Source organism: Megascapheus bottae, chromosome 14 (genome assembly GCF_031878675.1).
Source record: "Megascapheus bottae isolate mThoBot1 chromosome 14, mThoBot2.hap1, whole genome shotgun sequence".
Lineage (NCBI taxonomy): Eukaryota > Metazoa > Chordata > Mammalia > Rodentia > Geomyidae > Megascapheus > Megascapheus bottae.
In genome coordinates this window covers 26,179,520-26,207,135 of record NC_143522.1, presented here as the reverse complement: position 1 = coordinate 26,207,135, position 27,616 = coordinate 26,179,520, and the positions used below count along the sequence as shown (strand labels likewise).

Genomic DNA, 27,616 nt, shown 5'->3' with positions numbered 1-27,616 from the left:
CACATACTACAATAGGAGTTTTCAGGGGTCTACTGTGTGATCCTCACTTAAACTAATCTTTTATTTATTGTTTTTGAAAGCTTTTATTAGCACTGAGTTTTACATCTTTCAAATGTTTAACAGACAAGTATTCAAGAAGGGAGTCTCTATATGCAATCACTGGCACATAGATTTTAGAACATAATTGACATTAAGCTGAGGGTTTGTATGTCATAGATACATATAACATTATGTATCTATATAACATTATTTCTGTAACATCTATATAACATTATTTCTATAGAGTATATATCCCATCATAGATTTTTATGTTTATGTAGTTTATATCTCCAAGACCATGTCCATAACCTTGGGTACCCAAATATGAGTCATCACTCTCATACTGTTTGGATGTAATATCCACATATTAAGGATACCATGAGCCTTTTGTTCCTTTGGTCTTGACTTATCTCACTCAACATGATTCGCTCTAAATTCATCCACTTCCCAGGGAATGCCATTATTTTATCTTGTCTGTTGACTATGTAGAATTCCATTGTATATATGTACCACATTTTTTTTGTATCCATTCATCTGCAGTAGGGCATCTGGGTTGTTTCCATCACTTGGCTATTGTGAATAGTGCAGAGATGAACATGGCTGAGCAGGTGTCCTTATCATATCCTGGGTTATGATGCTCAGGGTAGATGCCCAGGAGTGGTATGGTGGGATTGGAGGGAAGGTCTATTTTCAGATTTTTTAAGAAACCTCCAAACTGCCTTCCAGAGTGGTTGTACTAGTTTACATTCCCACCAGCAGTGCAGTAGGGTTCCTCTTTCTCCACAATTCCAGAAGCAATGGTCATTGTCTGAGTCCAGAATCTTGGCCATTCTGGTTGGGCAAGGTGGTATCTTAGGGTTGTTTTTATCTCAGGGTTGTTTTATGTTGAGCATTTTCTCATATATATATATATATATATTTTTTTTGCCATTTTAACCTCTTTTAAGTCTCTCTTTAGTTCCCTTGCCCATTTAGTGATTGGTTTGTTCGGTTGTGGGAGGGGGGATTAGTTTCTTGAGTTCCCTGTAGATTTTGGATATTAAGCATTTGTCTGATATATTATTGGTAAATATCTTTCCCCACTTGGTTGGCTATGCCTTTGTCTGTGCAGAAACTTTTTATTTTTAGGTAGTCCATTTGTTCAGTCTCTCTCCACTCTGTTGTGACCTTGGACTCTGTTCAGGAAGTTTTTGCCTATGCCTGAGTTCCAGTGTCTTTCCTACTCTATCATTTAGCAGTTTCAGGGTTTCAGGTCTGATATTGACGTCTTTGATCCATTTTGAGTTAATGCTTGTGCATGGCGACAGGCTGGGATCTGTGTTTAGTTTCTGCACGTGTCTGCCTGCATTTTCATGTCCCCTGCGAGGTGGGACAGTCATTGATGTAATTGGGGAAGGGATTCTGCCATGTCTGCTTCCAGCTTCACCTTCCCCAAGTCCACAGTCTGCCTGAAGAATCAGAGCTGCTCAGCCACAGGGTGTGAGCCTCGGCACAACATTGTGCATGCCCATGTCCTGTGCACCCACACAGGAAGGCCAGGGGGTTCTGTGGAAAGTGCTTCCCTCGGCAGTGGCTGCCAGCACCCCGGCTGCCACTGGTAATCCACTCCTGTACCTGGCCCATCCACAGGGCTGGCGGGGTAACCTCTTCTTCCCAGGGTCCCTGCTTCAGGCTGCCTGAAAAGAATGGCTAGCCAGGGGCTGGTGGCTCATACTTGTAATTCTGGCTCCTCAGGAGGCTGTGATCTGAAGATCATAGTTCAAAACCTGCCTAAGACCCTTACCTCCAGTTAGCCAGCAAAAAGCTGGAAATGGAAGTGTTGTGGCTCAAGTGGTACAGTATCAGTCTTGAGCAAAAAAAGCTAAGTAGGAGTGCAAAGCTACGCAGGAGGCTGAGATCTGAGGATCCGAGTTCAAAGCTAGCCTGGGCAGGAAAGCCTGTGAGACTCTCATCTCCAATTAACTACTAAAAAGCCAGCCTAAAAGACAGGTCTGTTTCTGCCTGTTATGGAAACAAATTATTGCAAAAACAGTAGCCTCCCAGAATACAAATTTGTTTATTGTGTGCTTTTCCTGGGATTTGAACTCAAGGATTAGGCACTATTCCTGAGCTTTTATTGCTCAAGGCTGTGGTGCTCTACCACTTGTGCCACAGCTCCACTTCCAGATTTTTGGTGGTTAATTGGAGATAAGAGTCTCACAGACTTTCCTGCCCGGGATGGCTTTGAACCTGGGAAGCCAGGATTACAGGTAACCAAGTACTCTTTTAGCCCAGAAAAATACCTTCACATCCAAAGAAAACAAGACTATCTTCACTCCTGACACTGTGAGCTGGGGACTGGGAACACCCCCTGAGATACAGGGCTCTTAGCACACTTGCTGCTCCCTAATATGCCTGGTTACACACACACACACACACACACACACACACACACACACACACACACACACACACAGCTGGGTGGGGGGGCGGAAAGGGGCGGCAAGCAAGTCCAACAATGTCCAGCCTTCCCTAGGCCAATCTGGGAATCCAACAACAGGTGACGTTTGGGTGGGTCTTGTCCCCCCACTATCCCCCGAGAGTGATAAGAAACAAACTGGTTAGTGTCTGTGGAAGAAGGGAGGTGGCAGAGGGCGGGGGAGCTGCAGGGCCTCAGCTCCTGGCCTCACGGGCTGGCTTGTGGTGGCCATGTTTTAAAGCTTTCCAGAAGAGGTTACGAACTCCCTGGAGATTTCTAAAAATAGCCTACTTTCTGCTTTTAAAAGTCGTGAATGTCCATGACCTAAACTATGGAAAAATATCAAAACTCGTGAGGCACTGGAACCCTAATGGTCCCAGTGACGTTCAGAGATGGCTCAGATCTTTTCTAGCATGGGATTGTAGCTTCTGGCCCATGGGTTGGGAGAGGCCCTCGGCATCCTTTGGCCTGTAACAGTGATAAGGGTGCTTCTCATTGGCTGTCTACACCCATCATGGCCTGTGAATGATGTCATGAGTATGCAAATGACCCTTGGCAGAAAAGAATGTGCCCTACCCCCAGGTATGTTTTAAGGACCGGCTGGATGACTTTGCTCTAGATCTTTCATTCTTTCCTGGCCTCCAGTCAGCCCTGCATCCAGCAAGACACAGGCCAACAGGGGTGTGCCACAAGCCCCAGCTCCAACACTATGGGCATTCGATCGGTATCTGTCCGTGCCTTTAGGCTTTTTCCATCTGTCATCTGTGTCACATTGAGCCCTGCTTTTTCCCTTTGTGCCCTGACCTCTGAGTGTCCCTGTGTCGCCCACATCACGCCGTGCTCCTGTCCTGCCTGCCGTGAGCTCGGTGGCTGGCTCTGGCTGCTCAGTCCCTGGTTCTCCTGCCAGGCTGGCTCCCTGCACGCCCACTCTTGTCCCCATTTCTGGCGATCTCTCAGGATGCATACCTAGATGCAGAGATACTGGGCCACAGGCTATGGGAATTGGTTTCTGGGGCTCTGGACCATGGCCAGGCTGCATTCAGGGGAGTGGAAGGGTATGGTAGGCATTGGGGCAAGTCAGGTTAGACCAGGCCAGCCCCACCCCCCAGCGGCATCCTGAGCCAGTTGGTATTTGCAAAAGTGATTCCTATTAGCACCTCTTGCCCTGGGGAGGTGGCAAAGGGCAGCTACAGGCCAATGACAGTACCAAGAAAAATTCAGCTCCCCTGTTCTTCTCTCCCTCTCTCTCTCTTCCTCTCTCCATATTTCCCTGTCTCCCTCTCTCTCCACAAACATATCACCATCAGATATTAGTCAGCTCTGAGAAGGACAGGAGCCTGGCGGGGGTGGAGGAGTCTGTTGTTGCCAGATTCATCGCCAGGATCTTGGCTCCTATTTTATAGCAGCTTGTAACAGGTGGTTTCCTGGCAGACAGGAAATACCACGCCTGTGTTCAGCCAGGGAGTTGTTGTCACCAGTGATGCCCGCACAGCTCCCCCATCTGCCTGGCCAGCCCAAGCCTTTGCAGGCATGGTTTCTTTTTAAGTTGTTTTCTGTTCCCTGGAAGGAATTGAGAGTTGGATAGAAGAGCTGACTCAAGACGGAGTTTGATGACACCAGCTGGTGGTTCAGGGGCTCTGACTTGCCATGTATGCTTCGGTGTGTCTACTGTAGTTGGTGAGCTTCCAGCTTCTGATTCCCCCAAGCCCTTGCACCTATGCTGCTGCTGGCACTTGGCCAGCTCCAGCCCAACATCTACTGCATGCTGGGCACCATTGTAGGGTGAGATGTGCCATGCAAGACTGTTCTAACCCTGCGTTGCTGGCAGCAGTGGGTATCAATGAGTTCCCTGTTGCTGCTGTAACAAATCACCCCCCATGATGTTACCCCAGGTGCTGGAGTTCAGCAGTCTGCTGCCCTCTGCAGGCCAAGGAGGGAAATACTTCTTTGCTTTCTTCAACAGGCAGAGGTCTTGGGGATTCTTGGCCCTGGCCCAGCCAGTGGCATTGGTCTTCTGTCCCTGCTCCACCATCATCATGGCTCACTTTTCCTCTGCCTCCTCCCCCTCTTCCCCCGCTTCCCCTGCAAAGACCTCTGTGACACTGAAAAGCCCACTGGGAACAAGGACAAGTTCTTCATTTCAGATCCTTTACCTCATTCTATATTCGGGGTCCCCTTTGTCACATAGAGATGACATTCATAGATCTCCAGGATTCTGGGCATGTTAGGGAGCTGCATCATGTGGTAGAGCCACAAAGCTTACAGTGGCCTGCAGCACAAGTGGCTTCCAGGACCCCAGCTGGCCATGGAGCCACCACGGCTGAAGCCCTGTGGTCTGATACTCCCCACAGCCTTCGGAGGCCCCCGCCACCCTCTTTCTGAACCCCAGGCATTGCCTATTTTTAGCATCCTTGAACTTGGGGTGTAATATATGTGCGGTGAGTGCCCTTATCACAAGGAGACTGTGGATTTTTATCGAGTGCTATGTAAGTACAGTAATGTATGCCAAGTGTGTGACCTTCAGACCACAGCTCAGTCAGTTTACCATGTGTGCACCAAGGACTCATGCCTAGATCCAAGTAGAAGGCACTTCTGGAAGCCAGCTTCCCCCCCACATCCCCCACCCTGCCCCTGTCCATCTCAGTGAACACCTGGACCACAGCCAGTGTGTGGGACTATGTGGGGCCAGAGCTTGGCTGTGGGAGGTTGATAGACATCTCTTCCACCAATCCACTGCCAGGATGCTGCCATGAGATGCCTTGTAGAGGCTGGGGGCGGGCCTCCGGGTTGGGGTGCAGGAGGGAGTGAAGCAGGGGCTCAGCCCCTGTGGGTCATAGCCCTCTGTGTGATCTTCAGATCTGAAAGGCAAATGGGAAGACACAGCTTGATGATGACCAGAACCCCCCCAGATTCAGGCTTGCTCCCCTTGAGCTCTGGTCTGAAGCTGAGGACCAGATGTGGTTGTCCCAGGCAGGCAAGGCCCCGTGGATTCTGCAGTGGGGGGATGTCAGCCATCCCAGGAGAGTGCTGCACCTGCCCAGGGCCTCTCTGGGGGAACTTGGGGTGCACTGACACAGAAGCTTAGGAGGCCAGCTGTATACTTCTTCCGGGCCTGCATCACAGGGAGCCCCTCCCACCACTTTAGCTGCTAGGAGGTAAATGTTGAACAGCTCTGTGGGATCATGGGAAGAATTCTTTGTTCCTCCCAATTCCAGCCAGCAGCTCAAAGTCTGATTCACTAAGGGGTCCAGAATGAAAAATGGGTATGCTCACTTGGGTGACTAAATCTTCACAGACAGAAAGTCTGACTCACAGAGAGAGCTCCTCCCTCCCCTTCCCTGCACTCACCTGCAGAGGGGTATCCAGCTGCTGCTCTGCCAAACCTGGTGACTGGTCTTGCATACAGAGAGAAGGATTTGTTTTAAGAGATTGCCTTATGCAAATGTGGAGGTGTGGAGAGTTTCAACTCTGCTGGGCAGGTCAGCAGGCTGAAAGTTTCCATGTGAAGGCCACCTGCTGGCCAGACTCCTTCTTGGTTAGGAGCTCAAAATTTGGCCTTTTTATTCCTTAAACTAGTTAGATGAGGCTCACTGCTGTTAGGAAAGGCAATCTATTTTACTCAAAGTCTGTGGGTTTGTTAATCTCTTAAAAAATGGCTTCACAGAAACATCTAGAACAATGTCTGGCTAAGTATGTGGAGGCCATGGCCTTGTCAGCCTGACATAAGACAGGAATTGTCACCCTCTGTTTGTAGTAAATGTGTTCATGGTGGTGGCGGATGTCCTGAGAGGTACTTGAAGGCTGGGTGTCAGTCTTTCCCTCTCAGCATCCACGGATGGGGTCTGGACCTCTGTGAACTTCCAGGGCCTGGTGAGCTCTCTCTGTAGAGATTTGGGGTTCACCAAAAATTCAATTCAGGGTGTTAAAGAGAGTGACACATCTCTGTAATCCCTGCTACAGGAGGCATAGGTGGTAGGATTGCCATCTAAGGCTGGCCCTGGGCTGGCCTGGTGAAGGTGAGGGATGTAGCTACTTCTTTCCTTTTCTGGACTGACCTGTCATTAACAGAACCACTCAGACCTGCGCAGTGCTTGGCCCCAGGGAGCAACAGGTGGAGATGTCACAGGCTGAGCCCAGAGTGGCAAGTCACCACATGGCTGTTCTGAGTCGGGCACTGAGGCCCAGGCCAGGTTTGCTTTCTTCCTTGGGTCTATCACCTGACACTACCCCCCCACCCCCCAGCCTGTACACAAGGTGGAAAAGAGAGTCCCTCCCCTGGGCTTGGGAGAGCGAGTGAGGCACTGGGTCTAGAAATCTTCAGGCCTTTCCTGCCTGGCATAAGACTTAAAATATGAGCACCAGTGGCTGACAGCTGTAATTGTAGCTACTCAGGAGGCAGAGATCTGAGGGTCATGGTGTGAAGCCAGCCCAGGCAGGAAAGTCTCTGATTTTCTTATTTCCAATTAACCACCTCCCCCTCCTCTCACCCTCTCCTTCCTCAGGCATCAATTCTCCACCAAGTGAGTCTCTGTGTCCAGCTCTACTGTTCTGGATAGTTTTCCTGGCTCTTTGCTCTCTGTCCTGTGCTCTGGTCTCAGGCGATGTGTTGATTTTGTTTGACTTTTGTGCACGAGGTCATTGTCTTCTGTTGAGTAGAACAGCTGGGGGAAAGTTATGTTTTCAGTAGCCAGACCAATAACTGGGAGAAGCCCAGGGCAGGTGCAGAAATGAGAGAAAACCCTGCTGAACAGAGGCCCCTCGGCTGGGCTCTGAGAATGGCTGTGAGGCTTTTGAGCAGGTGATGACATTTTGTGGCTGGCTGTCCAGGCATTGTGGGACACACATGGAGGGGTTAGATGGATTTTCCAGGATGTTGGAACTTTTGGGAACCTAGATAGATGCTGGCAGGGCCCCAATGTCTATCATCCAGCTTTCCATGCCTCCCTCTTGCCCGGTGGCCCTGCAGAACCCAGCCAGGCTGCTCTGGTTCCTGCTCTGGAATCTGCTTCTTTCAAGACCCATTCTTCTTTGATCCAGGTTGATGGGTGATCTGGGAAGCCAGCTGGGCCCCAAGAAGCTCGTGATGACACCCAGGTTTTTGATGTAATGACAGCTGGCTGTGGGCTTCCGTCTTCTTCCATGTGCACGACCTCGTGACCCACTATGGAACCATATGCTGGTGCCTATTTAGGAAGGCCCAGGCTGGGAGGGTCCTGCCACTGAGCTACAGAGCCTTGGTGTCTTTCAGTCCTTTATGTTTAAATGTGCGTGTATATGGGCTGAGAGCATGGCCTAGTGGTAGAGTGTTTGCCTAGCATGCATGAAGCCCTAGGTTCAATTCCTTGGTACCATACACACACACACACACACACACACACACACACACACACACACACACACACAATGTGCGTGTATAAGTGTGTAAGCACTGAAACCAGGACCTGAACTCAGGGCCTCATACTTTTTGCACTCTGCCCCTTTGAGCCACAGCTTTCTGGCTTTCTGGTGGTTAATTGGAGGTACGAGACTGCTGGCAGTGAAAATGTGATCCTTCTTCCCATCTCAGCCTCCTGAGCAGCTAGGATTACAAGGCATGAGCCACCGGCACCCAGCTTATCTTCCTACTTTTGAGCCCTACCCTTGAGTGGAAAGGCCACAGGAGTGCACCCTGGTCCTGAAGAGTGAGTCGCAGGCGGCCTCAATGCCATCGCCTGCACGCCATCTGCATTTGGTGGTTGTAAGGGATCCCTGGCCATAGGTATGTGCAGGTTACTTCAGGTTCCAAAGAACCAGAGGGCAAGACAGTGCAGCGGAAACACATGAACACCACATTGTGTGTGTTCACACATGTGACGTGTGTGTGTGTGTGTGTGTGTGTGTGTGTGTGTGTGTGCAGCAGCATGCTAGGCTGGCCAACAGGGCTGCTCCCCTCTTTCCACAGTACCTACCCCACCTCCTTTCACCCATGGGCAAGGGCACCCTGGCTGCAACCCCATAATATGGCACAGCTGTGACACCACCAGCCTCCCTTGGGGTAGCGCGAGAAATGCTGGTGCATAGCCATTTCAGTGCAGGGGTGTAGGAACAGGCTGTGCACAAGGCCTCAGCCAGCTCACCCAGCTCACCTCCTCCCTCCTGACCTCCTGGAGTTTCTAGAAACCATGGGAGGAAGTGGGCCGAGGTTTCCCACGGAGCTGCTGGGAGCAGGCCAGAAAACACAGTCTTGACCTGCTGCTTTTGTGCTGTGCTTGGGCCCGGAAAGGAGTTAACTTATGTATTCTGTTCTTCTCCCCCCCCCCAGCACCTGGAGAACCTGATCCCCAGAGAAGCCCCTCCCCACTATCCAGCATTGCCCCAATGCCGCTGTGCACCTGCGCTTGAGTAAACCAAGCACTGAAGTAGCCAAAGTCACAGCCACTGCATAATCCTGCAAAGCTATGCAGGACTCACAGCCCTCAGCTCTGCATCCCTCCCACCCCAGCTTACTGTCCCCTCATTCCTGCTCCCACCTGGGCTCCTGTCACCTTTGCCACTGCATGCTGGAGTTCCCTCCTGCCTCCTTGCCTGGGCCTCTGGACTTTTGCCCACTCGTGCACTCACTGACAGTTATTTGATCATGTGATCATTAATCATTTGATCAATGGCTGACATATTTAAGGGCACCATGGAGTGGGAGGAAAGGCACATGGAGGCTGGTGTGACTATGGAAGGTTTTCTGGAGGAGGTGGCTTTGAGTCTGTCTCCAGGGACTCTGAGCCTAGTTGATCCATCGTGGATGCTGACTCAGTGAGTTCCAAACCACTGGCTGGGGGGGAATACATAGGTGTCTGTAAACTTGAGGCTGCAACTTTTAATACATACCCTTGTGATGCCTTGATTGAACTGGCAGCCCAGAATTCAAGGGCTGTCTAATGGGCTGGGCCTGGATGGGGCATAGATTGTGAACGACATGAGGTAGTGGGAGGAGCCTGGGCCTGGATCGGACATGGCTTGTGAGTGCTTGAGGTAGTAGGAGGAGCTTGGGCCTGGATGGGGCATAGTTTATATGGGAGATGAGATAGTAGGAGGAGCCTGATCTGGAAACCAGGGAAGATGAGCAGTTTGATATTATGATACCATACTGGGACTTAGACAACAAAATGGTATTGCTCATGCCTGGAGGCTGCAAGTCTGAGTACAAGGTGCCAGCAGGGCTGGTGTTCCCCAGACATGCCCTTGCAGATGGTTTTGTCCTTGCTGTCCTGGCCTTTGCCCTGTGCATACCCCTGGTGTCTCTGGGTACAGCACTGGCCACGTTGGATTAGAGACCCCCCGAAAGCCTTCATTCTCATGCGGTCTCCTCCTCACAGGCCCTGTCCTCCAATAGTAAATGTCCTCCAAACAGTGGGCTTCATTTATGCCATAGATTTGACACGGGATGCCAATCAGCTCAGAAATACCAGGTGTGGAGGGTACACAGTGCACTGAGCTGGTGGGTATTTGAGGTGTGTGTGTGTGTGTGTGTGTGATTATGTGTGATTATGTGTATGCACACATGTACAAATATGTACATATATGTGTGTTCTCATGCAGCCTTATTTGGCTCCAGTCAGCAGAGCAGTGAAATTGCACCTGTGTTTATATATGACATCTTCCTATGACATGTATAAATTATTCCCTAGTGATAAGAACTGGTAGACCTCACCTATCATCCTAGCTACTCAGGAAACAGATCTGAGGACCACAGTTCAAAGCTAGCCGAGGCAGGAAAATCTGCGAGACTTTTATCTCCAATTAAACACCACCAAGAAAATAAGCCAGAAGTGGAGCTGTGGCCCAAGTACTAGAGTACTAACTTTGAGCAAAGGCCCTGAGTTCCAGTCCTAGGACTGGCATACACATAATTACTCCTTGGGACCCGGTGTGTGGACAGCGTGTGGCTCCTCCTTCCACAGGGCTGAGTGCTGTGGTTCCTACGTGATCATGATGACACCCAGTGGCAGTCTCCAGCCAGAATGAGCCATCCATCCACTCATGCTGTGCTCTAAGTAGTGAGGGAAAGCTGGGTTCCTCACCCCACTACAGAGAAGGGGACAAAGGGCCAGGCCTGAGCCTTGCCTGACAGGGACACTGTCAGGAAGGCTGACTCAGGCCCTCTCCATCCTGACAACAGTTCTCAGCCTGCCCCATGCCCACGTGATTTTGCCCTGAGTCCTCTGGGTGGTATTTCTTTGGGCCTTGCCAGCTGTGTGAGCAGCCAGGTGATTTTTACCTTGCGCCCAGGCAGTGTTGGGGGATTGTCAGAGAGACAGGCGCCATATCTGTGGTTGTGGTGACTACCATACATGAGTGATAGTCATTTCCCATGGGAAGGAGCCCTTCTTCCAAAGAGGGGAAACAGAGGCACCGAGGCCATATCTGGGAAGGACTTAACGTAGAGTAGGCAGATTCTCTTCCTCTGTCCTTGTGCCTTTTCCCGCTGGAGTGGTGGGGACTGAGGGGGTGATGCGTGGAGGAGGTGCACGTGGTAGGGCTGAGGAAAGAGTCTCCATGCACACTACCCTTGTTCTTGACACCCACGGTGAGTCTAGGGGTTCCTAGAGGCTCCCTCACCCTGCTCATGAGTTGTTAGAACTCATAGTGAACACCCCATCACCCTCACCATTATGGTTTATTACAGAGAGAGGGCCAGAGCAAGGGGTACAGGGGGCAGGATGGGGAGAGATTCAAAAAGACCTGCCCATGTCCCTTCCCCAGGGGTGGGCGTACTACTGATCACCAGGTAGAGAGGGCCGTGTGTGTGTGTGTGTGTGTGTGTGTGTGTGTGTGTGTGTGTGTGGTGTTCATCCTGGGGTTTGAACTCAGGATCTTGGTGTTGTCCCTGAGCTTTTTGGTTCAAAGCTAGTGCTCCACCCCTTGAGCCGTATTTCCACTTCCAGCTTTTTTGGTGCTGAATTGGAGATTCTCCTTCCTGGGCTGGCTGGGATCTGCAATCCTCAGATCTCAACCTCCTGAGTAGCTAGGATTGCAGATGTGAGCCACTGGTGCCCAGCGCCACAGCTTGCTTTCTCAGAGGTGATAAGCGGGGATGGATGGATGAGCCATGGTGCTGAACTTGGCCTCCTGGTCCACCTGTGACTTGAAGCTCCCATTCTCAGTCGTGTGACTGGTCTTTCTGGTGTGACCAGGCTCACAGTGAGATCGGGTGTGATCAGTCACCCTAAACAGGGAGCTTTCATTGGCTAGGCCACAGGTGAGCTTCCAGAGGCCAAGGGCAGAGGGAGGCCAGACCTCTCTTAGAGCAAAGCTGGCTTGTTTGCTGCTCTGAGGTGCTGGCAGGACAGGCTTTGACTATCTGACGACTAAGGAAACTGGTAGAGGGCCAAGCCAGCCGTTCACTTGTTCCACCAAGTGCTTGCTTCTTCTTTTTCTTTTCCTCCCCCTCCCCTGATCTATCTCTTTCTTCCCTTCCTTCATTCCTTTGTGTTTTCCTTTTTCTTTTTTTTGGTACTGGGGCTTAAACTCAGAGCTGATTAATTGGAGACAAGAGTCTCACAGACTTCTACCTGGACTGACTTCGACCTGAGATCCTCAGATCTCTCATCCTGAGTAGCTAGGACTGCAGATGTGAGATGGTCCCCAGCCAAGGTACTCCTTCTAAGCATTGGCAGACAGCCCTCTTGTTTGGTCCTCAGGGGACCCTGTGATACTGAGCGCTGCTGTTGAGCCACCTGTATTCCTGGACAGTGAGTAACTTGTCCTCCATCCCTAGAGTCCGCAAGGAGCATGGGCCAGGCTACCTGGCGCTGGAATGCCTGCTCCTCATCCATTCCTCACACTTCCTTTTGTTTTACAAACTTTCCAAAACATTAATTAGTGGCTCACCTTCTTGCCTGGCGTGCTCCATACCTCCCAGGGTTCCTTTGGCAATTTCCGTTCCCTTGGAAAAGGAAGGACCACCCTGAGTCAGAGGGTCTTGGGGCCAGGTTTGGTTGAAAACTGGGAGGAAGAGACACAAAAGCAGATGGAAACCTGGAGGGAAGTTATTTTTCAATCAAGTTAGGCTTTGCTTTCCTAATCCCTTTCCACTGCAGGGGCCCAGGCCAGAAAACTCTCCTTAGGAGGAAGATAGCAGAGGCCTGGCCAGCCTTCAATCTGAGTTGAGAACCTTCACAGTGAAGGAATGTGTCTCAGAAGATGCTGCAGGCCCAGCTGCTCCGTCTGCAAGAAGGGACTGAGCAATTGGAGGAGAAGCTGTCCTTTAACCAAGACCAAAGATCCTCCACGTGGCTCAGAGCCCAAGAGCCTAAGGGGTGCAGGAACCCCCCTCCTCCACCCTGTGGCCCTGAGCACTAAGTCCCCTCCTGAAGCCTCAGTTTCCTTGTCTGGAAAAGGACTAAGGCACACATTGTCTTTAGTCCCAGTGAGATCACCGAGTGCAGACGCCAAGTGCTTGCACCTCACCACGTGGGAAATAAGGATGCAGGCAAGAATCCAGAGGTTAGAGGTGCCTTTTGGCTCCCTGGGGTTCCTTGAAACAGATTTCCTGTTCTGCCATAAAGGCCCAGCCCCTCCTAATGCCTTTTCAAGATCTTTGGATCCCTGCCACCTTTTCCAGAGCCCCTGTCCTTTCCATCCCACCCCACACCTGCTCAGCTCCCACGCCACACGCCAACATTGGCTCCACATGGCCAGACTTGTGTCCAGTCCCTCCATGTTTCTCCAGGCCCAAAGCAATATGGAGTATTTGGAGCCCTCGTGTGAGCTTAATCTCCTGAATTCATTGTTCTTTGGCCCCTGAGCTTAGAGACCAGGCGTCTGGGCTTAGCAGGGAGTCGGCCAATAGATTTGATCTGTACATTTGGAACCTGGATGACACATTGCCTGGCTCTCCAGAATGATGCTATAGTTTCTGCTTCAGACTTTCACTCTTCACTAAACCTGCTGCCTTGTTGTTTGTGCTTTAGCATAACTCTGGAGTTGTAGGAGATAAAAGGAGGGGGAAAATGTCATTGACTGCCTTGTGCCTGTAGTTGAACGTCTGAGCCATCCTCGGTTGTTTTCTCTGGTTTTAGGAGAGAGTGAAGGTAGAGGAATTATGGATTGTGCCTGGCGTGGGTGGCTTACACCTGTATCCTAACTATTCAGGAAGCTGAGATACTGAGGATCATGATTCAAAGTCAGCTGGGATAGGAATGTCTATGAGACTCTTCACCTCCTGTTAACTACTACAAAGCCAGAAGCAGAGCGGTGTGGCTCACGTGGTAGTGCACTAGTTAGCCTCGAGCAGAAAAACCTCAGGGACAGCACTGTGGTCCTAAGTTGAAACTCTAGGACCAGCTTGTGCGCACATGTATGTGTACACACACACACACACACACACACACACACACACACACAGAGAGAATTGTGTATTATAAAATGTTGGAGAAATGAATAAGATACTTCTTTTTGTAGTATTTATAGCAGCAGGAAATGATTGGAACTAGTCTAAATATCCAGCCTCAGAAACATGTTGGTTAATGTTCTGTTCTCTGTCACAAATGATGGGTTTGTAATCAAGACACTTCCTCTTGCATTAGGATTGTGTTCAAACATAAGCAACAAGGACCCATTTGCAGTGCCTTCTTCAAAGGGGATTTATTTATTGCAAACAATACACACTGAGAAGATGGCAGCCCATTGTTTTGGAGCCCAGCAGATAGCTGAGCTTCCCTCTGCTCAGTCATTCTTCTCACCACTGCTATCCAACCTCAAGGCTCTGTTGGAGATAAGCAGAGGGCTCTAGGGTGGAGCCACTGCAGGGCTCTCCACTCCCTTGTAAAGAACATCATGGGAAGCCCCACCCCCTAGATTCCTCTCAACTTGATTGGTCCAGCTCTTTCACATGTCCCCATCTCACTGCAGGGAAGGCTGGGAAATGCTTGTTCTTGGTTTTTATTTTTTATTTTTTGGTTGGTCGTAGGACTTGAACTCTGGATCTGGGTGTTGTCACTGAGCTCTTCAGCTCAAGGCTACCATCCTCTACTGAAAGTGTGCCGCTTTCAGTTTTCTGGTGGTTAATTGGAGATAAGAGTCTCATGATCATGCCTGGGCCGGTTTTGAATCGTGATCCTCAAATCTTAGCCTCCTGAGTAACTAGGATTATAGATGTGAGCCACCACATCCTAAATTCTTAAATTAGGAAGATAGCAGACTCCACAAAATTGGGATCATTAGAAAGAAAGCAGAAACCAGTATCAGGGTGACAACCTGGAGTATGCCCCATTCACCAACATGCTGTACACAGACTTATTGGCTTCTTCCCACCCAAGGGAGCAAAGCTCAAGGCCTTGTTCTATTGCCACAGCCAACGTTTCACCCAGGATCAGGACAGACCCTGCCAGCCCCCCACCATTGCTGGAATATGTCTGATCCCTCATGTTTGTGAACCTGGGTTTAGCTAAAAGGTCGAGAAGCAATCGCTTGTGCTCATAAAGTCAAGGACAGGTTCTAGCACAATCAACAACTGCCATTCAGGGAGGAAGATGAAAGGTACAGAGTTGGCAACCATCAAGTTGGCACATAAAAGTTGGTGCTGGTAATCCATGCCTATAACCCTAGCTACACAGAGGCTAAGATCTGAGGATCCTGATTTGAAGCTAGGCAAATCCAAGAGATTCTGATCTCTAATTAACTAGCAAAAAAACTGGAACTGAGCCTGGTGCTGGTGGCTCACGCCTGTAATCCTAGCTACTCAGGAGCCTGAGATCTGAGGATCTCAGTTCAAAGCCGGCCCAGGCAGAAAAGCCCCTGTGAAACTCATCTGCAATGAACTGCTCAAGTTAATTGCTTCGCTCAAGTGGTAGAGTGCTAGACTTGAGCACAAAGAGGCTCCGGGACAGAGCCCAGACTCTGAGTTCAAGTCCCACAGCTGACAATAAAAAGCTGAAAGTAGAGGCATGGCTCAAGTGGTAGAGCAAAGAAGCCAAGTGAGTTCAAGTTCCAGTGTAGACACACACACACACACACACACACACACACACACACACACACACACAGAACATACAAAAGGAAGCCAGCAAAAAAGTAATGCCATACAGAAGGAAGTACTTTAATCTATGTGGCTTTTTTTCTTCTATTTTTCTAGTATTTTCTATTGTAGGTGTCTACCAACTTTATGAAGAGAAATCCCTTGTTGCATTACCTATGCAGATATTTTCCCAAAGATGACAAAAAGAGATAGGGCAACTAGAATAAAGTTGACTATATAAAAACATTTTTAATAGAATTTAGAAATTCTCCTTGGGTATAGTGGCTTGTACTTGTAATCACAGTTTTTTTTAGGAAGTAGGGGCAAAGAGGAACTTGAATTCAGGGCCAGCCTGGGCTGAGTTAACTAGACTTATTGCAAACACTAAATAAAAACAAAAATGAATGAATTGGAGTGGTGACTTAAGAAGTAGAACACTTACCTAGCTTGCTGTTGTCTTCTCCCCTAACATAGTTCCTTCCTCAAGTCTGCTTGTTAGGCATCCTGGTTAGCTTTTACCCCGGAAAGCGGGACCCTCCCTTACAGACACTGTGGGTCCTGAACTGACTAACGAATCTAAAATTGCTAACAGTGGTGGAAAGCCAGGCTTGTACCTGCTGAGGGACCAGTCAGGGCTGTGACGTGGCCTCACAGGGCATGGTGACCTAATTTGGTAGGACTCGGAATTCTTCTGCCAATGATTTTTGTGCTGGGGGTCTGGGTGGGCAGCTATGCTGGCCTGGTGTCTGGAGGCTGATGGCAGAGAGGTGTGTATTTAGGGGCCCAGCGAGCTTTAGGGTCAAACTGGGTTTGAAAATAAGCTCTGTCACTCACTACCAGGGTCTTATCCTTTCTCCCTGCCTTGAATAGCGCTGCCAGAGAAGTGGAGGTCAGGACCAGCCCACCAGAGGCTGAATCACAGCCTTATCCGAGTTCTTGACGGGCCCCACTGTACTATAGAAGCGCTTGCACCAGCAGGAGGATATCGTGCCCAGAGTGAATCCCAAGTACATGGCAGCTTTAGCAACCCAGCATACCCATGATCTCTTTGGAGTCAGGGGGCTTGCTTCATGCATAGTGGGCAGGGTGCCCCTTTTTTCTCATGGAAGCACCCATTTATTTAATCAATCTCAGGAGCAGACTGTGAACCTGGGCCAGAGCCCAGAGCACGAAAATGCCAGGACTGGCCCTGTCTGCGCCCGTCTGCAGACAGTTGATGAGAGGCCACCCTGGGCACTGTAGTACAGAACTTAATCCCTGCCCATTCCCAAATGTCTTGTCGGCTCTCACACTCGGGCTGGGAGCCCTGTCCAGATGATCACTCATGTCACCAGCCTCAGTGTGGGATCCCCAAGGGGAGGGGACCTCATTGCAGGAAGGATCCAGAGGCTTGACAGCATGTGTGCCTATCCTGTCATAGCCTGGTCCACCTACTCGGTCAGACAGCTTTGTGGTTCTTGGACTAGCTAACGTGAAGTCCTGGTGACACTTGCAGCCAGGGAGAGTGCCTTTGCCCATCACAGATTGTGTCTTTAAAGTCTCACTGGTGACTCTCTTCATTGGCAGGCAGAAGTTGCAAGTGGGAATTTCAGGCTTCGCTTGCCTTTTTTGTTGGAAGCAGATCCTGGCCTCCTTGTCTTCTGATGGCCTTTTCTCCCAGGCAGTTCTATTCAGTGTGTTCAGCCTGTTGTCCCTCGGGCCTGTTTGTCTATACACAGCATCTGATCCACACTCTTCCCAGTGTACCAGGATTCCCCCAGTTTTAGTACTGATTGTCTGAAGGAGGTATCTTTAGTTTTGGGCCAAGGACAGAGGGTAGCCCCATGGCCTGAGAACCTTGCAGCTGATTGGTCTCCTGTGTGTTAGAACACTGATTTTTTTTTTTTTTGCAGTCCTGGGGATTTCTCAAGGCTAGAGCTTTACCACTTGAGCTACAGCACCATTTCTAGCTTTTTCTGTGTATGTGGTATCAAGGAATTGAACCTGGGTCTTTGTACATGCTAGGCAAGCACTCTACCACTAGGCCATGTGGGCTTCTCGTAAAGACAGTTGTATAGCGGGGTGCTGGTGGCTCATGCCTGTAATCCTAACTACTCAGGAGGCTGAGATCTGAGGACTTTGCTTTGAAGATGGCCCGAGCAGGAAAATCTAGAGACTTAGCTCCAATTATCCCGCAAAAAGCCCCAAGCAGAGCTATAGCTCAAGCAATACAATGTCAGCCTTGAGAGAAAAAGCTAAGGGACAGTACTCAAGCCCTGAGTTCAAGCTCTGGCACACACATGTACTCTCCCCCCTCCCCCATGCATATACACACACAAACAAGACAGATGCAAATCAAGGTTTGGCTTGGATGTTAAATCTCCTTCATACATGCAGGAAATGGGGCTTCTTCTTGCTGGGCCTGTGGTGTGGCTCAGTAGGTCAGCCTTTTATGTGATCTGCGTGAAACAAGACTCATCAGGAAGGCCTTCACAGAGATGCCTGCTTTGAAGGGCTCCCAGCCTCAGGAATGGTGCCCAGGAGTCGTGAGTGCTAGTATGAAGGGTGCCCTCTGCTGGGTGTCACCACTCAGTCCTCATCCTCACACAGCATGGGACCTGTCCTGTGGTTGTTGGGTGGGCAGGTGGGTCTCATAGATGCTGGCTCCCTCCTTGCTCTCCTCTTGCTGGCACTGGAATTTGATATGAAAATTCCCTTTCCATTCTTTGGTGGCTCCACTGGAGGAGCCTTGTTAAGGGGAGTGGGGGAAGTCTAGAATCTTTTCTTCCATGGTCCTACCCTCCTGTGGGTCTTCTCCACAGAGTGGTCACAGGACCTGACCATGGAAGAGGAGCTTTGTTTGACACATCTGGGGTTCCTCTAGTGCCACTGGGTGGAGACCAGCCATATGACTCCACCTACCTGCAAGGGAGGCTGGGAAATGTAGTATGGCTGTGTATTTAAGAGAGGAAGATATCTGGGTCAGGCAAACATACAGTAGGTGGGTAATCTTTGTCTGTCACTGGACTGTAGATGCCCTTTGCTGCCTGTGCAAACCCAGTACAGATATGTCCCTCTCTAGTTAATGAATATCTCTCTCTGTAGTTCTAAAGCAGGATTTTTTTTTCTTCAAAGAAAAGGGCTCTGACTTCAAATGATTTTTTTTGCCAGTCCTTGGGCTTTCTCAAGGCTAGTGCTCTACCACTTGAGCCACAGCACCACTTCTGGCTTTTTCTGTGTATGTGGTATCAAGGAATCAAGGGTCTTTGTGCATGCTAGGCAAGCACTTTACCACTAGGCCAAACTCCTGGCCCTCAAATGAATTCTTGTTTGAATACAGTTAAATCAATTTTTTATTGCAGGACTTCCCAAGGTCACCAAGGTCTTAAATGTACGGATCATAAACATCTAGTGGAAGGGATAAGAGTGCTCTGCAAGTCACCAACTCCTTTGTAGAGCTGGTGTTCAGCAGAGTAGAGTTGGGAGAACATTGCTTCAGAAGTTGAAGCCAGCAGACTTTCATAAAAAACTTAGATCTCCAAACTTTGTGAGTTTTAGTGAGGGCTGGTAGAGGCCTGGAAGTGGAGGGGAGTCTTCCTGGATAGTGAAGAAGGAATTCTTTTCTATCTCCCTTTCTCTCATCTATCACCCGTTTCCTGCCTCCTTCCTAGCCTCCATTTCCCTCCCTCCATTATCCATCCTTCCTTTACAAACCTGACAAAGGATGCCCACGCAGACAAGTGTGTCTGGGTCTAATTATTTATGATTGAGTGTAGTCACTAAGAGAGAGGGGCTTGTGTAGTCCTGACTATCCAGTCTCATCCTGACTGAAGTTGGACCCTTCAGGGCAATCGGCCTGGATTGGGTCTGTTGCCTTGGCCTGCCCATCTGGGCAAATGTGAAAAATCACTGTTCCTCAGCTTAGGTTTTTATGGCCTGCTGGCGTCATCAGCCATAAATCACAGTGGGCTGAGTTTTAGCACAGAGGTTTGTCAGGATCACTCTCAGGAAAAGCTAGAGCAGGTTTATTTATTTTTTTACTTGAATTATAGGCACCAGCCATGTATGTGTGTATATACGCACACACACACATACACATATACATATATATGTAGCTGTATCTTAAAACTTAATTTGGTGTGTAATTGGGACTAGCTCTTTGGAGTCCTGGGTTATGAGCAGCCTAGAGGAAGGGTCACAGTGGGGCAGGACGTGGTATGTTAATTGGTGACCTCTGGGACCTGTGAGAGAATTGGATCTAAGTCCCCAGTTAGAAGGAGCTTGGCAGTTTTATTGGCGTCTCTCTGGGCACGTATGGGGGAGACCACGACTTTGTACCAGCTCAAGCCTTTTCCTTACACTTGATTTTTATGCTATGTGCTCTGCACCAGCCTGCAGCAGGGGCAGAGAAAGAGGTACAAAGAAGCCCCCAGTGAGGGTGACAGGATCCCAACCAGGGCTGGCCTAGCTCTGGATCCCGATCTGAGGTAGTCACACACAGTTCAGGCCTGTGGTCCCAAGGAGGGTTTTACATTTTATTACCCAAGTCTCGATAAAAGGGACTTGGGTCAGAGCAACTATTCAGGGAGGAAAAACAAAGGAAATTAAATGCAAAATCATGGCTGGTGAAAACCACACGGAGGCCTTGGCTTTAATACCAGCCGAGCCGCAGGGGGAAGTGGGCCCCCAGGAGGCGGAACCAAAGGAGTGTTGGCTTGGTATTCCTGATGCCTGGTCCCTCTCCTGTTTAAAACAGAAATTGCCATTTAATTTGTTTCTGAGTTTTATTTCTCAAGTGAACCAGCATGGGGCCATGTAATGAGGCTGTGTTTCTGGGAGGCATTGAAAGATGGAGGGAGGGGGGAAACCACCAAGTGAGCTGGTAAGAGAGCAAGCTTGGGTGTCCCCCAGAAGGACACAGGCTCTTCTCTACTGAGGGTGGAAGGGGAGGCACTGGGAGCCAATGTCTCATGCTCTTCCATGGCTGGCAGGGGCCATTGTGTGATGTGATGTGGCAGGCAGACCAGCCAGGCCACCTATGACCCAGGAGAAGGGTCTGAGACAGGGAGAAGAGAAGGAGGAATTTCCCAAAGAATGGAAAAGGCCAGGCAAAGAGCAGGATGATACATGGTACCCCAGCAGGGGGTCTCTGAATTGGCTTAAATAACAATTAAACCTGACAACTGACAACCTTTGGGATCACAAGTGGTACCCTAGTCTGGCTGAAGACAGCCATGACTTTGTTCCATGCCAGGCTGATGTATCCACTGGCACTCTGCTCTGCCTAGAGATGACCAAGAAATCATGTTAATCTCCTCCTGAGAAATGTATTCTAGGGCTGTCAACAACTGCCGAGACAAAATGTGCAGATTCCCAGGCCTGATTCTTTGAGTCACTGGTGAACCAATGATCTCAGATGAAGCCCAGAACTAGCTTTTTGCTGTCACCTCAGAAGCTCATGATATCAGCAATCCCTACAGTAGCCACACTGAGAAACTGTCACTTCACTGATCTCCTGCAAAGTATATGCATGATGCTTGAGAGGAAGGTCCAATGAAACCCATTAAAACTTTCCCAAGGGAGATTAGAAAAGAGGATTCGAGGACAGATGACAAGGAATAACAGTGAGTGAATGTCATTGAAGCACATAATAGAGATGTATATGGAAAAAACAACCCCCACTTTACACAATTAGTATATACTAATAGAAATAACTACAATGAAATCATGTTGGATGCCAGTGGCTCACAAGAGGTAGAGGTCTAAGGATCGTGGTTCAAAGCCAGCCTGGGCAGGCAAATCTGCGAGACTCTTATCTCCAGTTAAACAGTAAAATGCCAGGAGTGGAGGCATAATTCAAGTGGTAGAGTGCTAACCATGAACAAAACAAAACAAAAGCAAAGTGAGAACACAAAGCCATGAGTTCAAGTCCAGTACTACCACATATGTACATACAAAAGGAACAAAATTTGTATGCATGAGTGCATGTGTTAGGTGTGTGTATGCATGTGTGAATGTGGGGTGTGTGTGTGTGTGTGTGTGTGTGTGTGTGTGTGTGTTCTTTGCAGTTTCTTTTTGTTGTTGTTGGTGGTGGTGGGGCTTGACCTCTGGGCCTGGGCATTGTCCCTGTGCTCTTCAGCTCAAGGCTAATGCTCTACTATTTGAGCCACAGCACTACTTCTGGTTTTCTGGTGGTTAATTGGAGATTAGAGTCTCATGGACTTTTTGTGCCTGGACTGACTTTGAATTACGACCCTCAGATCTCAGCCCTTTAGTAGCTAGGATTATAGGCATGAGCCACTAGCACCAGGCTTTCTTTGCAGTTTTGAGAGATTTTAGACCATTTTTCCCCCTGTATTTCTATATTCTTTCATTAAAAAAAATAATGAGCATATAGTGTTTGTATAAGCCACAAAATCAATCAGTTCTAATGAGCATATAGGGTTTTTTTTTAATATAAGCTGCACAATCCATCAGTGGTAGGCAAGAAAAACAGCAGTATTATAGAAGTATTTGTACTCTGTAGTATTTACCCCCTTGGAAGTAGGTATGGAGAGTCATAGTTGTAGATACAAGGCCACAAAAGGGAATGACTACTTATACTCTGGAGCCAGTGTCCCTTTCTCTGTGGTCTCCGGGGTCTGAGTTGGTGGCTTTCAGAAGAGAGAAACATCAGACCTGTGATGATCTGTGCTTGTAAGGCTTCTCACCACCTCATCCCAGCCCCCCTGCACTCCCTTGCCCAGTTCTCTTTCACCTCTGCTGGTCAGACAGAGCAGGGATGGTGATTTTACTGCACCATTAGAATTCTATTATATTGCCCATAGTGAGGCCCTGCACCACTTGGTGAGAAGGCCAGGCCCTTTCAGAGAAATGGTTTCCTACACCTTTACAATGTGATAGGAAAAAAGGGGCCGTTGGGTTTATGGAAACTATATAACATTTATGGAGTCTTGGCAGGCAGGAGTAGGAAGGTCTGCAGGGTAGGGGTAGGGGGTGGGTATTTCAAATGGCAGAAAGCCCTGCGAGAGCAGTGGGCCTCTGTGGAGACCCCAGACAAAATCTCCAAGTCCAAGGTGACCCTGGGAGCTGGGAAAAGCTGCCTAGAGGGAGCAGCTGTGGATCGACTTTCTGGGTAACCTCCTGCAGTCCTCGGCAGTGTTTCTGCAGAGGGGCCTGGCTATTTTCATTCTGTAAAGGGACACTGAGGCAAAAGTATTCCAGCTTACCAAGGTCACACAGTATGACCCCGAAATGAAGTTCTGGCAGCCACAGCTTCTCACAACTTCTCTCTCTCTTTTCCCCACCTCCCCTGTATACTGAGTATTGAGCTTTACATCCCAGTTTTAAGCAATGAGAAAGACGACAGCCCTTAGGAACCTGTCTGCTACTTGTGACTGAGTTTCACCTTGCCCTGTAACCCTCAGACATCCCTCTCTTCCACTGCAGGCTGGCCTGCTTTGCTGTCAGCGCTGACTTCCGCTCAAGTATGCCCACTGGTCCAGGAGAAAGAGAAACGAAGCCCCCCTGTGACTGGCTCTGAGCCAGTGTGGAGGCTCAGCACATGGTTTTTGTGTTCAGGCCTTGGAAGAGGATGCCATGGGGAGTGAAATCACCCCCTCTGGTGCCCATCTCCCTTGGCATTTTGTATTCATTTCTTTTTGCATATGTGCTCTGTGACATCTATGTTTTCTCTTCCCTACTTGGCTGCTTGGCTGTGAATTCTTGGAGTGCAGATTCCCTGAGTGCTTAATTCTTCATTGCTGATTTTGCCCACAGAGCCTGGCATAGTTCCCAGTATGTAGTAATCACTGTATAAATATTAACTGGAAGGGTGGCTGGCTGGCTGAATGACAGATGGATGGATGGATGACTGAGTGGATAGGTGAATGGATGAGTGGATGGATGGATGATATATATATATATATGTAGTAAAAATGGATAGGTGGGTGGATGGATGGATGATTGAGTAGATGGATGAGTTGTTTGGGTAGATGGATGGGTGAATGAATAGATGGATGGATGAATGAATGGGTAGGTGGATGGGTAGGTGGATGGATGGGTGAATGAATGGGTGGATGGGTAGGCAATGGATAGGGGAATGAATGGTTGAATGAACGGATGAGTATATAAATGGCATGGATAGTTGAGTGGATGGATGGATGGATGGATGGATGGATGGATGGGGGTGAGGGGGTGGATGGGTAGGTGGGGTGGGTGAGGTATATTTAGACCAGCAGACACACACCTCAGCATTTACACCCTCGAGTGCAGTTAAGCTAGCAGCCTGGCCTAGGTTCTCAAAGTCTTTTCTAAATGCACTTCTGTTTCAGGGGCTCTACTTTGCTTTCTCTGAAGCCAGATGGAGAAACCAGGCTGTGCGTTTGAATGTGTGTGTAAATATTTTACAGTCCCCATAAACTTGTTTAAAGACGAGTGAGGGTGAATGTATAAACTGGGGCAGCCTTTGGGGAGGGCAGTTTGGAAGTGGCTATTAAACTTTTAAATGTGCCCACCACTAAGACCCAGCAGCTCCACTTCTAGCTGTCAAGGGCGAGAAATACATTCATAGGTTTAAGCACAGAGAACCACATGCCAGGACACTGGAGTGGGATGCCAGTCGTCCAGCTTGTGACAGTGGGAAATGAGAAGTAGCCTTCATGTGTGAGGAGCAGGAGACAGTGATGAAGCTCTGGGCCCCCTGTTGCATGGAAAATGGCAGCCATGAAGGATGAGGTAAATTTATCTGGATAGAGGGAAAGAGCTCAGCTGGTTCTTAGGACTGGATGCTCTACAAAGTCCCAGAAGCCCCCGGGACTAGACTCACCCATCTCCACAATATCTTCCTGTGCCCGCCTCTCATTTCCACCACTGCTTTTCCTTTCTTCCCCTCCCCTCCCTGTGAAGCATGACATACTAGAATTAGAACCTCAATCCTCCTGCCTACTTGCCAGTGACAGTCCCTTACAGAAAAAAATTAGGAGGAAACAAGAGCAAAGCTATTATGTGCATACTTATTGTCTGCCGGCTCTTCGGTTGAAAAGATTGAAAGGTACAAAATTAAAATTTGATTTATGATGCCACTGTCTGCCTAATAACGAGGCCAAGAGGAAACGGTGCCATGGTTGTTATAGAAAAACCCTAGCCCCCCCCCCTTTTTCCCTCCTTTGGGAGAAAAATTGGCTCTAATTTTTTTTTAATTATTGCTAAAGAAGTGTGAAATGGTTTTAGGCATCTGTGATGTGTTCTTCTAGTGTGCTGAAACCCAGAGCTTAGGGATACAGGGGTCGCCAGGGCACCATAGCTCCATGCCACAGAGCCATAACCACAGGTTACCATGGGCCAACAACCATATGCACTCATGTCCTTGAGGGTATAGAGACAGCCTAGACCATGGGGCACACGTGTGTGTGTGTGTGTGTGTGTGTGTGTGTGTGTGTGTGTGTGTGTGTTTGCGCAGAGTTCTGCCTTGGCTGTGTTCCCCTCCACCATCCTCACGGATCTGTGACTTGCTAAGCAGAATGTCTTCCTGTGCCCCCGAAACCCATCCAGAGTGGGCACAGCAACTTTTGTGCCAGGGACTCTATTGCACTTGGCATGTGGGGTCCCCAGTATCCTGTTTTAGACTGGGCATGACTCCCCATCCTCCATATGCAGGCCAGATGCACGCAAAGCAGATTGGGAATGCTGGTTGTCCATGCTCACACCTGTAATTCTAGCTGTTCACGAGGCTTGCCAGGCAGGTGCCCTACCATGTCTCTAGCCCTTTTCTCATGGGCTATTGTCAAGGTAGGTTCTCACTTTATACCCCACTAACATGGGTTGTGACTTACTTATTTGTGTTTCCCTGTGGCTGGGATGCTAGCTGGGTACCATGATGCTCAGCCATTGATGGAGATAGAGTCTTTTGAACTAAGATTTCTTTTTGCTGGAGTTGGTCTTAAACCAACCCTCTCATCTCTGCCTCCCAAGTAGCTAGGCTTCAGCTACCATACCCAGCCCACCAGCCCTTCCCAATACTATCTAGAATAATTTGTTCTGAGGCTCTAAATTCATAGATTGCGCAGAGGCTCAGGGCCAAGATTGGGGGTAGGGGGAACTGGGTTAAGAATGACACACAAGCCCTTGCCAACTTCTTTTGGGGAAGTGCTCTGCATTTACAGGGAGGCCACCCCACCCCCACCCCAGGCCCCTGGCTGCCATGTTCCACCTGGAATCTTCCTGAATTTTTCCCTTCTGGCTAATGGCATTTCTCTTTGTTTTCAGTTGAGAGGGAGAATGTACAGAAGAGGACTTTTACTCGATGGATAAATCTACATCTGGAAAAGGTGAGTGAGAGCCTGGTGGGGTTGTTTGTTAGGAGATAAGATTCATCTGTTGGGGAGGAGACTGCAGCCCTGTGTTCTTTCTTCCTGGGTATTCCCACAAACTCTTACTCCTGCTCTCACCTGATTGTGGAGAGCATGGAGACCAGCAGTTGCTTATCCTGGGGTTGCCAGGGGGAATTCCTGCCTTTAAAAGGAACCTGTGAGCAGATGCTACAAGGCTCCCCATATTGAACAATTGCAATGTTTCTGTGGATGGACCACATTCACCCTGCTGTCCTCAAGGCTCTCTGAAAAGCCATCCATAGACATTTGCACTGAGTGATGCTTGAACTAGAACTGTAGGGTGTGTGTGTGTGTGTGTGTGTGTTGGTCCTGGAGCTTGGATGAAGTTCTTGAGCTTCTTTTGCTCAAGGTGAGTGCTCTACCCCTTGAGCCACTGCAGTGCCACAGCTTTTTCTGAGCAGTTTATTGGGGATTAAGTCTCACAGGCATTCCTGCCTGGGCTGGCTTCAAAGCGCGATCCTCAGATCTCAGCCTCCTGAGCCATCCACGTCTGGCTTGTAAACATTAAAAAAAAAAAATCAAACGCACATTCTCGTGTTAATCTGATCACATGGCTAACCAGTGAGTCATGTCGGCAGCCCCTCTGATGTCCTGGACATAGCCTGCTTATCATCACACATAGGCCAGGTCTGAATCCTTCCAACAGCCCGGATCCCTTTCCTGTTAGAATGAGGAAGCAGAGGCACTCACAGGACATAGGCTTCCCTGAACTCGGCGGTTTCTCCTGTGTATTTAACTTTGTGGCCTTTCTCTCCCCTTGTTTATTTTCTTTCTTATACCCATGCCTTTTTACCTTGCCTCACATCTGTGAGGTGCTCAGGCAATCTCCACACCAAAGCATAGAGTCAGCTTCAGATCAAAGGAGGAGCAGCCAGGAAAAGAGGAACCCCCACCCTCTTCCCCACAAGGTCAGACGCCAGGACCACTCACAGTCCTGGGGCTGCAGGAGGGGACTCTCTTATAGAGAAGCTGATTTGATTGGCTTACATTTGTAATCCTGTGTCCTTGACCTCTGTCCCTGCTGCAGAATGGGTGACACAGTGCTGTCATTAGTCCTGTGCAAGCACCCATACATCTCAGTTGTTTTGATGTTGGGTGGCTCTTCAGAATTGTTCATATGTGAAGTATTACATATTGGAAATAAAGGAAACTGGTCCCCAAACCTGAGCAGTTCACAGACTCCTGAATGAATGCCTGTGTGTCAGAGAGGTGGGTAATTCCTCGTGGAGGTCCCAGTTAAGGCATGGTGTCTGTCTTTCTTTTTTCAATTGAGAAAATAAATACAGAAAAGAACAGAGGGTTGGGGAACCCTCCCCTTACCCCCCCCAAAACCCTTACCCAACACCTATGAACTCCATTCTTCCCTCCTCCTCTGTTGATGGACCTCTTGCCCCTTTTTGTTTGGGGGGCAGGTGGGTAGCGCCTGCTCCCAGGATAAATCAGACAGCACCTGAAACTGATATGGAATAAAACAGCAAAATTAACAGCCACGTTTCCAGCTCTGAGACTTTCAAGAGCAGCCTTTCATGAGAAGGAAACCCAGGAACTCCTTGGTGAATTGGGCTTAACTGCAATTTGAAGGCTGTCAGGAATATTTACTGAGCCTCTGGCTTCTGGAAAAATTTCCTAATTGACCAAAGGAGTTAGATCATGCAGAAAGCCCTAGGGGCGCTGTTGACTCGGTCATACCAATCGCCTGAAGTCCGTGGAATATTTTGGCGGGCAGTGTTTGGGCTGGAGCTGTTTCAACCTCCCCCC

General features: G+C 49.1%; 1 protein-coding gene across 4 annotated transcripts in view; it reads left to right on the top strand.

The window, feature by feature from the left end:
* The window catches only part of Clmn (calmin), a 65,623-nt gene that overhangs the window by 18,809 nt on the left and 19,198 nt on the right, over positions 1 to 27,616 (top strand). For all 4 annotated transcript variants that reach the window (XM_090344778.1, XM_090344773.1, XM_090344776.1 and 1 more), the window contains one exon: positions 25,734 to 25,795. In XM_090344778.1, coding sequence (XP_090200904.1) covers positions 25,734 to 25,795 — 62 coding nt within the window. Of the gene's footprint in view, positions 1 to 25,733; positions 25,796 to 27,616 lie in introns of those variants that run through there.